The 12478-nt window shown below is 40.8% G+C and overlaps 1 protein-coding gene across 3 annotated transcripts in view; it reads left to right on the top strand.

Moving 5' to 3' along the window:
- Positions 1-12478, top strand: part of LOC124411175 (lachesin-like) — a 222130-nt gene that overhangs the window by 193313 nt on the left and 16339 nt on the right. For all 3 annotated transcript variants that reach the window (XM_046890124.1, XM_046890125.1, XM_046890123.1), the window contains exons 7-8: positions 5168-5452; positions 5739-5801. In XM_046890124.1, the coding sequence (XP_046746080.1) occupies positions 5168-5452; positions 5739-5801 (348 nt within the window). The remainder of the gene's footprint in view (positions 1-5167; positions 5453-5738; positions 5802-12478) is intronic.

Genomic DNA, 12478 nt, shown 5'->3' with positions numbered 1-12478 from the left:
TTACTATAAAATTTTCCGGTATTTACAAAAAAAAAAAAAAATTTCTCGATACATTTTCATCACTTCCGTCTCTTTTCTCGTTGCGGGAAAATTTTCAAAAAATATCGCATCCCCGCCGAGCCCGTTCCTTGTCTGTATCCACCGGCTCGTTTCCACTTTCCAGCGATACGGAAGGTAGACGTGCGTAGTTCGTGCGGCACGGATCACTCGCGTGATACTCAAGGGAAATACAGAACGACCTGCAGGCAGGAGCCAGGCTCTGGTCCCGAGGCTCTTGGTCATTTTTCCCCCTTATGCCCTCCATTTGTTCGCGTCACTTCCTTCGCTTACACGTATCGCCCACCTCTCACTCCTCACCCCTCAACCACAGGAGTAAGTCCCACACACAATGCGTGCAGGCAGCGTGGATCTCTTACACACAGCATCACGAGCTGCCCCTTCAGCTTCAGCTTCTGGTTCTGCTTCTGCTTCTGGTTTAGCGGCACCGAGGCTGCGCGGCGTCGCCTTTTGAATATTTAGGAGGGCCGAGGCATATTTTATTTACCCTATATAGCTACTAGTGCGCTGGAATAGAAGCGGTTAGAGCCTCGTTTATTCTCCGCAAGGCTCATCCCCCAGCGCCATTCTGAGACGCCGTTATACCCGCGTTATACGCACTCTCGCCCACGCTTTTCTCCCCTTTCTCTCTCTCTCTCTCTCTCTCGCTTTCTCTTTTTCTCTTTCTCATTTTCGCTCGCGCTCGCTTCATCCTTCGGGCTAATCAACAGGGCGAAGAAAGCATATTCCCGGAGAAAGATAAAGAGCCGGGCTTCCAGAAGGATGAACAAAGAATTAAGAGAACCGGAATATGGCCAACATCGTAGAAGAGAAGTTAATGAAATAGCAAAACTCTTCTATTTATTTTTACCCCACGAGGCGGGATTCCTTTCTATTTTTCTCAAAGTATATATTAGGGTAGGCTAAAAAAAAAAATCATTTTTTTTTCTTTACGTTAGTCACCGTGAAAATATCCTTCAAGATATACGACGAAAAAAAAAAAATTCTATCAAAGTTTCAGCTCTCAATGTTAATTTTAAGTGGTCAATATTTGCGATTTTATATTTCCCGTTTAAGTAACCCAGAATATTATTTTTTCTTTTTTTTTTTTATCTTGGAATTTTATTACTCAACAACGAATTGGCGTATCGTAATGAGCAATACATATTTTTGTAGAAAATCGAAGGATCTAAAAAAAAGATCTCGTGCCATTTTGTGATAATTCTACTCTTTCAAAAGTTATTTAAACTCGTTTGTTGACCTGTGACCTTAGATAGCTTTTGAAAGAGTGGGCTCACCATAAAATGCTAACAAAACTTTTTTGTAGAGCGTCCAATTCCCTAGAAAAAGACGTTCCGGTCTTATGTTAGTACCCAATGCGTTAACGAGTTATAAAATTCCAAAGTTACAAAAAAAAAATTCCCACGTTATTTAAGTGAGAAATAGAAAATCACGACGAGGCACCTCTAAATATCAATATTGAGAGTTGTGACTTGGACAGCATCTTTTTTAGTCATTTCGAAGAATATTTTCTATTTAAATATCGTAAAAAAAAATTGTCAGAATTTTCTCGCGCTAGCATAGATATCCATTCGCAAGTTGCGCAGAGAGATATTCTAACTTCAAAGCATCATTTCTTTGGCAGAATGAGAAGCCCGAGAGAAATACTATAGGAATAATGTTTATACTGAAATTATACACCCTGCAGTGTTATTTTCGCTACACGGGAGGATCCGACTCCCTTTCAAATTTCATACCCTTGTTGGCTACTGCAGTTAGTTCACCGAGAGCATGCACATTACGTTGTATGGAATATCGCGAGGAATGAAAGATCCGAGGCCAGACGGAGAGGAGAAACCGTGTTGCACAGTCCGGGTGATTTTGCAAAAGATACCCCATTCTGTAGGCGCCATTTGCTGCGATGATTGATTTATAACAACGCTCGACAGACGCGTGATAAATCTCTATCTGAAAACACTTTTTACACGCTGTTATGCACGGTCAGTTATACGTGTAAAAATCTACGCCTCGCGCAAAGGACGGAGGATTAACGTAGGTACAGTCGACAGGGTGAAAAAAATTCTCACATGCATTACGACGTCCCGTTTTTTGCCAACATTTTACTCTGATTTTATCTACCCTATTACGTGTCGTATTGCGGTTGCATCGAACGTCACTTTATTTGCATATGTGATCAGTTTGCGGGTGGAAATAGAAAAAAATTTAGTCCAACAACGAGACACGTGAAGGCTTGTACAACGAATCGGAACAAAATTTTCACTGTTCGATTTGCGGGGTGATTGCTGATGAATTCAGGTGATTAAATAGATTCCCAAAAATTGTGCCCAAAATTTATTCACAGATCTCGCAGGTTAAATGGAATCTCGTTTGATTGATGAGCGACGGAATTTTGTCTGTTTCTTTTTTTTTTTTTTTGTTATTATTATTATTTAATTGCTTGCATAATATTCAATTACGGATTTCGAGATGTGAAATTTGGTTGAAATTTTTTGGAATGGATAAACGAGCCGGTATAATCGAATAAATTTAAACATGATTGCACCGGTTTATCGTAGAACATAAAACGATGTTGGGCGATTAAATGCAAATTTTCATTACACGCGTGCTGATCGTTGGGAATTCTGGAACTGCGGAGTTCCCCAGGGAAGCCTGGGTGCCGTGTCAGGATCTCTCTCGCTAAATAAGCTGCCTAACTGACTACCGTCACTCCGAGGAGGTACCTGCATCCTCGAAATGCGACGTGCATCGGATTACCTCCAAGATATCCGGTGCAGACTCTCTCTCTTAGAGAGCCCCGTCTTCCAGGCGTGAAACCCCGTCTCACCCCCCCCCCCCCCTCCCCACAACGCTACGTGATTATTATCGTATTATGCAAATACGCTGCAGTAGAGAATCGCACTGTATCACCGTGTGTACAGTATACACGCCTCTGTGCATTTCTGCATAGACTTTGGCTATCACCTGGGATAAGTATACCGAGTGTCCTAGCTCGAAGTGACCAAACTGATAGGGGTCATAGAGGAGGTCGAACTGAGTAAATTAACTCAAAGAACATGTGGTCTCCGAAGTCGCGTTTGCGAGATACGTCCGGTTAAAAATCTCCCGCTAAGCGCTGGCATTTAGGCAACCGTGCACACTAAGCGCCGGCACATAGATAACCGAGTACACAGCTCAACGTGGATAAATGATAAGGCTTTTTCCGTCGCACGTCTTCGTTGTTGGGTTTGGCGAAAAATCAATGTCAAGAGTGTTTTCGTTTGAATTTCGTGAATTTGAAAGCGTTATGTATCGTATTAATAGTCAAGCGCGCATCAATAAGACCGCTAACCTCTGCCTGCTGTGTACTCGGTTGCCTACATCCCGGCACTAGTGTGCTCGGTTGCCTACATGCCGGCGCTTAGCGGGATTTTTTCAACCGGTCGTATCTCGTGAACGCGACTTTGGAGACCACATGTTCTTGGAGTTAATTTCCTCAGTACGACCTCCTGTATAACCCCTATCAGTTTGGTTGCTTGTAGCTGAGACACCCTGTATACATACTGACTCCAACGGCTGCAGCAGCAAATACATGACGGCAGCCGTGTCGACATGCGTTCGAAAACATCACAGCACTACTGGAATTAGAATGCAATCTGATCGAACTCGGCGAAAAACTAATTTTACCCCTCCGGTGACTGTTTTTGTGAATTTTTTATTCACTTTTTTTCCATTTTTCCAGCTTTATTTTGTACACGCTCATAATTATCCTTATTATATGGAGAGTCAACGAAACTTGAAACAAAATATATCGTGTAAGGGTGAATCCAAAGTTGCGAGAGCAATCGATGGAAGACTTTTCAAAAAACCATCCGTGTGACAAAAAAATTTCTTTTAGCCTGCAGAGTAAGATGTAAAAAGTTTCATGATTCGTTGAACTTCGCTAGGACGTAATAACTCGTGAATATAATCGTATTTCGATTTAATCAGTGATGTTATTTTATCATTTAAATACCTCCTTACGTAACCATAATATTCCGTAATTTATTTTTTTCTATCCTTTGCAAATCTGTTATTTCACCAGAGTCTGTGGCAAAGTTTTGGGAGCAAAATTCATGGATTATTATCAGCCAATTTGTAGCTGCACAGAAAAAAAATTCTTGTATAATTTTTTCGACGTGCTTTGAGTCCAGAAAAATTTCGAATGGAAAGGCGTTTGCGGAATTTGTAAAGAGCTATCAAGAAGGGTGGCATTTGGGATAAGAGAAACTGATTTTTCATATCCCTAAAATGACCTCAGGGAAATTACATTCCGGGTAGCCAAGGGTAAGGGTGAATTGATACGCGTGAAAAATTAAATGGCGAAAATCGTTCTTCTGGGTTGTGAAAACAATAATCTTTTCACCGGGGCTAATCGCTTCGTATTGATGAAAGGAAATTGGCGATGATAATGAAACATTGGAATTTACAACTCTATAATCCGTAATCAAATTTGCACTCCACTAGAAAAAAAAAATGAATGCTTAAAACGAAACTCACGATAAAATTGAAATTCAAAAAGTTTGGCTATAAAGGTTGATGATTGAGTCCGATTTTATTGAAAGAATCTCTTCTCGATCATTTGTTCCTTTTCTTGTACATCTTTGCATGATCAAGGCGAGAAATTTGGCGACAGAAACAAAAGACGAGGAGAGACAACGGCGAAGAGCTATAGAGAGTGAGATACAAGTCACAGGAGATGATTAGTGACTTAAAGGACTCTATATGCCAAACACGCGAGCTATGCGTCTCCGTATATTACCTCCATGGTATGCGGCGTGCCAACGGTGAGCCACAGGTTCGCAGATTGGCTCTGTGCTGACCCATAATTAACGCATACTTCTCCCGATCCTGCAGCCTCGACGTTCGAGGAAAACCAGTCTGTATAAATAAATTAAAACTCGTAGATTCTTTCACTTCCGGTCTGCAGAAGTTCAGGTTGGATACACGAAATAAGAAGGGAGGTAACGATGAGTCGATTAAGTTGGCGAATTTCGTTAAAAAAATGAACATAGCCTTTCATTTTCTTGCCAATTTCGTTTTTTTCAAGTTCCTTGCATCCCATTTTTTTTTAATTTTAATTCATTGCTTTCAGTTTCCCCGATGATATGGGTGCCAAATCAGTTGGTCGGAGCACCGGCTGGAACGGACGTTACGATCGACTGTCAAACCGAGGCACATCCCAGGGCGATAAGTTACTGGGTTTTCAACAGCGTGATGGTATTGCCAACGAAAAAATACTCTACCGAAACAACGGAGAACAGTTATCGCGCCGACATGAAATTGACCATCAGGAATCTTCAGCCTGGCGATTTTGGCAGCTACCGATGCATCAGCAAGAATTCACTCGGAGAAACCGAGGGATCCATCAGGCTCTACGGTAAGTTGATTATAATTTATGTCTGCAGGTGACGAGGCATGATGACAAAGAATTCACAATCAAGCCGTTGGCAAACCTGGTGAAATTTATTCTAACCGAATTTCTATGAATTTTGGTTCTCTGTGATTAGAGAAAAAATAATCTGCGGCGAACTTTTCATTGTGATTGTTGGTTAGTTTGAGAAAAATCTCTTCAAAGGCTTGTAAACTATTCAAGTATACTATTAGATTGCATTTGGAAAGGACCTACTTGTATGATTTTCACGAATTTTTTTTTCATTTTCCAGAGATACCGAAGCCTTCCGCACCGCCAAAGGCAACGGAGATAAAAAGCAGTGCGAATAAAGAAGGTGAGCTAAACTTATGGTCAGCGGCGCGTCTGGTTTGGAAATGAAAGCCAAAAATCGCATATTGTACGCGTTTTGAAGCGCGATGCGTTAGATGATGATCGCTCGGCGTCTCGCGAGTGACTGAGACTTGAGCTTCCCCCACTCCTTTCCGCGCCGAATGTCAGATGCAGTCAGGGGGCGTGGCAGATGCAGAGAGGATGTCGCGACAGTCGAGAAAATTAGCTAGCCGCAGGAATGGAACGCCGGCGTTGGAATTAGCTCAGTAAACATTCCCATTAATTGAAAGGAAGACGCAGAGTTGAGTATCTAAACTGCAGTGAGGCCGCAGAGAGCGCAAGTAGAACTTGGAAAGAAACTCGGTTACGGTTATGGTTAGAACGGTATAAGCTCGGCAGTTTCTTTTCACTGCAGGTTCGCCCCAGCCTCGTTCAGCCATACCTCGACTTATATCGAGCCCCGAGATTTCGAAAGACTAGCAAGCCAGATGAAAACGTGGATCAGAGAACCGAGGGTGGCTTCGAATGTCTTTGTTTGTTTTCGCGAGGATGATGCCTAATACACTCGCATACTAAAAAGGCTGGGAATATCCCCGTACAAAGGTGTGCTGGGGATAAAATTTTCGGTTGTAAGCTTGCCGCGAGAAACATTAATAATTCCGATTCGAAAAAGTGAGAGAAAATGCTTCTTCCCTATAGCCTGAAGTCGTGAAAAGAGGGGAGAAAAAGGGAATTACTAAGTAATGAGCAGGAAAATGCATAACAGCGAACAAAGGGCGGGTCTGATCGCGTTATTCTCGCCTGCAGTATGCAAGTGTGTTGTTAGGGAACGAACAAGGCTTCTAGATAGCCAGTCTGGGTCAGGTCCCAATGGTTCTCGCCCGCCGCTCCGACCGAAAACCAATCTCAATATTGTACATTGTTAATACGTTACATGCAGGCCAGCCTTGCAATTTCTGGTACAGTGGTTCCCAACTCCCTCGCATTTTTATCTCTTCTCTCTGATGAAATTTCCCTCGTACAATTTTTCCGCGGATAAAGTGGATCCCAGTCTTTCCGTGGCTTCTCGTTATTTGGTAAAAAAAAAAAAATGACATTCGTTTCTTTAATTTTCGTCAGTATTGAGTTTTTCATCATTAAAATCGAATCATATCTTTGACAATTAGATGACATGCTGTTCTTTGTTTAATGGGTATCATGTCAGACTCGAGATTTCGTTCCTTTTTCTTACCCATGCTGGTGAACAGTCAATTTTCATTGAAAATTTGGTATATCGTTGCGCTAAATCGCAGAATGTTAATTTAGTTTGATGATGAATTTTCTGGGATCATATTCTTAGTACACAGCTGTTACGGAGAAAAATTCATGCTGTAGAGGTATAAAATTCAATGATGAACAGAAACCCGTAATGTGCACAGACGCGATCGAATGAAACTGTCGGTTTTATCTCCCGTTTATTGCTCGAAAGTTTAAAGTGTCGCAGGTCCGCGGACGCGCATCAGGAAAGAGACTTGGAGCCAACTTCTTTTCTTCAAGTTTAGTTTAACCCCTCTCGATGCTCGTTACTCGTTACTGGCGCCGTTGTGATTGAAAAATAAAACACGTATGCACCACGACCGAACCTGTGCGGGCGTGGTGAATCAATATGGCTTCGAAAGAGTAATCAGCTGATCGTATGAAGCCAATTACGCGATTACCAGAGCACAGAAATCCCCGTGCAAGCTATCAGGCTTCCATTTTCCCACATCGAGTTGATCGAGCATAAAAAACCGGACAACAAATAAGTTTTATAATTAAATATGCAGCCATCTTGAAGACGTTTTGTTTTTGCCACAAGATGGCGCTACCCTTTCGATATTTCGGATTTGAAAGTAGAGAGAGAGAACGAAATAGAAAGAAAGAAATGTTTTAAACACAAGAGACCCTCAGCGCAGTTGGGCTCGGTACTTGTGTAGGTACGGCTAGCTGGCTAATGCCTATAACCACCGACGAAAACCTCGCGTGCTTTTCTCTCGGTCACAAACAACCGGCTCTTAACCCCTCGCGCAGTAAAAGGGAAGTATTAAAAAGTTTTCAAATAAAAGTTTAAATACGGCAGTGAAACTTTGCTTTGTTGTGTATATAACCATACACGTATAATACCACCCTCGCGTTCAACGCGGACGTCTTTCCCCCCGCGCCCTGCAACCACCCTCGAGCTTACCAAGTCCCAACAATATGCCGTTTCTCCCATCCTCCCTGGCTCTGCACCTGGCTAAGAATATGTGAATATATTACACTCGCCCGCCGAGCAATCACACCTAACCATATTTCACACTCTCTTTTGTCTTTCGGTTCGCTGGATGAGGTTAGTTCACAAGTTTGGATATGCGTGATAATTCACTGCCACCCGCTTTTCGCCCCCCCTTCCCCGCTCTATCACTCTCTCTGTCTGTTTCTATAAATTTATCTATCTCCCTCACACACACACACACAATAAACTCAATCTATCCATCTCTCTCTCTCTCTCTCTCCCTGTAGAACAGGTGGGTTAAAATCGACGACATTCATTTTCTCTTTCTACATCTCAGAGTTCGTTCGATTGTTCTGCTTCTCTTTTTTCCACGTTTTTTTTTTATTACTATTTTGTCTTCTCGGTTTGACGATTTTGTACGTACACAGACTTTCTAGAAGACTGAAAGAGAATGCAATAAAAGTATATTCTTCGCATTTTTTGTTCTCTCTTAACTCAGTCTCTTAACTTGAGCATAACATCTTCTTTTTCTCTTCTCTCAATTTCATCTTTTCACATAAATTTACTCTATATTAAATTGTAAAACGTCGGTTTCAAATTTGATTATGCTGACCGTAAAATGTGAACGAACAATGAAAAAAAAAACCGTTATTACAAACGATCGATTAATCATATATGCGTACATATATATACGTAATCAGCGAACCGTATAATTTCCATGAATTCCCGAACAACAGAAATACATCATATATGGGATGCAGCCTCATTTATAAAGAATCTCCATATCACCCCGCATAGGAGAGACCGGGGTACGACGAAACCCCCAAAAAAAAATTTTCCGAAAGAAATTTTTTTTTTTTTACACTGAGATATTAATAGAGGTTTGTTTAATACGTGTTGAATCAAAGTGTGCAACATTCTTTTCGGACAAAAAAAAAAAAAAAGAATTTTTTTTTTTAGTACTTCTGAATATGATACTTTCGATAAAACTAACTTCTCCGGTATATAAATTTTTTTATTTTTATTTTTTTTTTATTGTCATACATATTAATACGTAATCAATAATTGATTCAATATCGGTAGAATCGAAGGATGCAGAGTTATTTAAAAAATGAAAATAAAAAATTTGTAAAATTTATAGAGAGGGTCTGAATTTTTTTTTTTTTTTCCTTTCTTTTTTTTGAAAATACTGCAAACCAATTACGAATTTGTTACAGTAGATCAAAACAACTCGTAATCAGCGACTTAAGGGGTCCGTCTCACCCCCCCCCCCCCCCCCCCCTCCCCCCACCCTGCCCCCCTATTTAGTAATACGAATGACGATATCCAGGCATGGATGCACGGATGGAAGTATGCAAGGATTATTAAAAACTGGTTGGCGCAAGTGGCTGTAGCTTCTATCAGGACGAAGCTAGTCGAGTCGGTGGTTTATCGCGTGGCCGCGTGGGGTTGACCGCATCTCGAGATAATTGAATATTAAATGCACCTAATTAGGTCACCTGCGAAACGAGGCCTTGTGCAGGCACGCCTAGCTGCAGGGAATTGGAGTCTTTGCCTTTGACGCGGTATTCGTAATTCCTGATTCGTAACTAATTAGCTGGTTTGCTGTCGCGTCGTGTCGAACGAGCTCAACTTCGTGCCTCTCTGAACCTCCTGTCAGTGTTTAAGGGGCTGCCCTGATCGATTTCGCCATTCACGTACGCAGCTCCATATATCGAAGTCCACGTGTTTTAAACGCAAAAAAGGATTAAGAGCCCCATTCTATACACGATTCTGAAGAAAAATACTCCAATACATTTTTATTTGAGGCAGAAACAAAGAAATGACACGAAAACTACGAATTTACTATTGTTTTCATTGATTTTGTAGTTTTTGTGCCTTTTCTTTATTGTTACATCGAATAAAAATTTATTACGTATTGTGAAATTGTTTACGTTTGGATTAACCAGTTTGCACGGATCTTACGCTGACTCGAACGGGCTGTGTTGCGAATGAATTGGGGAATGAATGGCTGAGGAAAAATAATTTGTTAGAAAGCTGAAGGGAAATTAGAAAGAAAAATTGCATTATTTAAATTTCTTTTCCGATATTGCGATCCTGAAGAATCTTATCAAGACCGATTACTGCTAAAATTAAGTTATAAACCGAAACGCGAAGCACTTGGTACATCTAAGAAGATAATAAGATTAAAATAATTTTTTTTTCATAGCTACGATTAGATTTGAAAGAAACCGACTGATCGGATATTTATTCAGGCCAGAAATTATCGTGGAATTATTTAACGGAGGAATCATAAGAAAATATTTACCATCTTGCAAAAGCGAGCACAAAATTTATTTGTCACGACGTCTAAACGTCTTCAAGCAGAATCTTTATTTCTCATACCCTCTTCTTTAGGTCTAAAAAAAAATAGACTGTAGGAGAAACTGAACTAGATGAAAAAGGGAAGAAAAACTGATGCCCGGTTATTTCGGGGGCCAAAGTTCCAGGGGGTACGAAGATTGCGGTGTGGGCCCCAAGTTGAGCGTCAAGTTAAAGTAGACCCGTGTCGAGAGTGCAGAATTATCGCGACGAAAACTTTCAATCTGGTTGGATAAAAAGGAAAGAGCTCTCGAGGGATTTTTCCGCCGGTAGACAAACAGCCGGCGGCGATGAATGGCGTTAAAATTTAAAATTTTTACTTTTTTCTTGGTGGTTTTTTTTTTTTTTTTTGTTTTCTTTTTTCTTTTTTCTTTTTTGTAATCCCACTCTTAACGACCTCGTTATAAGCCCTGGCAATTGCGTGGCATGCACCGTGCGGAATAAATATTATACAAGAGTACACACAACGACGGAACGTGTATCAACCCATCTAGAGGCAGGCGCGAATTTAACCCCGCGATATGTATTTTGCCTCCCTGTCGAGAATTACACGCGAGATAACACCCGTCGACTCGTGCGAACGGAAACTCCGGCTTCCTTCCTGCAGCGAAGCAAAACAGGCCAGAAAACAATCAGTCGAATGAAAAAAAATTAAATAATTGAATAAACGCGTGAGAGTGATTGAGAGTCATGCGAATGCTGCCCCGGTTAGGGAAACATTGACTGGAAAATCCATCCATCCATCCATTTTCAAAGGCAGCTGTCAACTTTTAAAGCTTTCAGAATCACGTTCAAAGTATCCACTGTCACAGTTCGTGCTCATATAGTCGTGGAAAATTCAGTTGTTGAACAGTTGTTAAAGACTCCAGTGTATAATGGTAGAACCCAAAATTTCCATTAAAGGTACAGAGTATCGTAGAATTATTAACACTGTTGACTACTGAATAGTAATTGTGGACGTGACCACTCAGAGTTTTGAACGTAGTTTGGAAGACCGTATCAATTCCTAATTGACCCTTAGGGTGTACAGTTAATTGGTATTTAATTCCTTACTAACTTTATTGTTTCACGTTGCATGCATTATTGGGATAATTTCATCAATTCTATGATTATAAAATACCCACAAAGAGAGACTTGGAAGCCTCGACTTGGAAAAACATGCAGCTGTGAAAGAAACTGACGTATATTTTCAGGCAAAGTACAGTAGAAGCTCGATTATTTTAATAAATTGGTACCAAGCCTGGTTCGGATAGCCGAAATTCAATTTTGAATCGACAAACAGTTCGTACGAAATATTTAACTACGTATTCAACCTCTTTCATGCACCAAACGGTTATTTTATTACTTTGATTTTACATAGTCGTCTATTGCCGTGCATTTCGCAGCAAAAATGTATTTTTGAGCCAACGTTCCTGATGAGAATGATTCAGGTTCTACCCTACTTTAGGGGAGGGTGGGGCAAAGTGGGCACCCTGCAATTTTTCAAATAACCAGGGATGAAATTAACCACCTGAATTTTTTATTAAATATAAATTATTCAGAAATCATAATTACTCTAAACATTTTATTCTGATTTTAGGCATTATTTCCTCAAGAGGCCCACTTTGCCCCACCTTTCCCTTTGCTCGATATTACCCGGTAAAAAAAACTGCACTGTTCAAAATTTCGGTCCTCACATCCACCATCCTAATACCCAATCTTCCAGCTGCCTCGCCATGGTCACATTTCTCTCCAACAGTTTCCATTTTTCTATCTCTACTTACCCTTTGTCTATCCATCCATCCATCCATCCATCCATCCATCCATCTGTCTCTCGTTGTATGGTGTGGAATAGCGCGAGTAATCCGGGACGGCGCGTTGCGTTTGATGAAAAGACAGCGTTGAGCCGTAAAGAGAGAGAGAAAAAAGGGTAAAAGAAAACTAAAAAACAAAACCAAAACAAAACCAGAAAAAAAAAAATAAATAAAGAAGTTGAACCGAGAAGATGAAAAACGAGGCTGTAATTAGGATTCAGGGTTGAAGAGTCCGGAGCCCGTAGGAGTAATGCGTATATATCTGTATCGTACCCGTAGGTATATAGACGCATA

Source organism: Diprion similis, chromosome 10, assembly GCF_021155765.1.
Source record: "Diprion similis isolate iyDipSimi1 chromosome 10, iyDipSimi1.1, whole genome shotgun sequence".
NCBI classification, from domain to species: Eukaryota; Metazoa; Arthropoda; class Insecta; order Hymenoptera; family Diprionidae; genus Diprion; species Diprion similis.
This window is presented reverse-complemented; position numbering and strand designations above follow the sequence as displayed.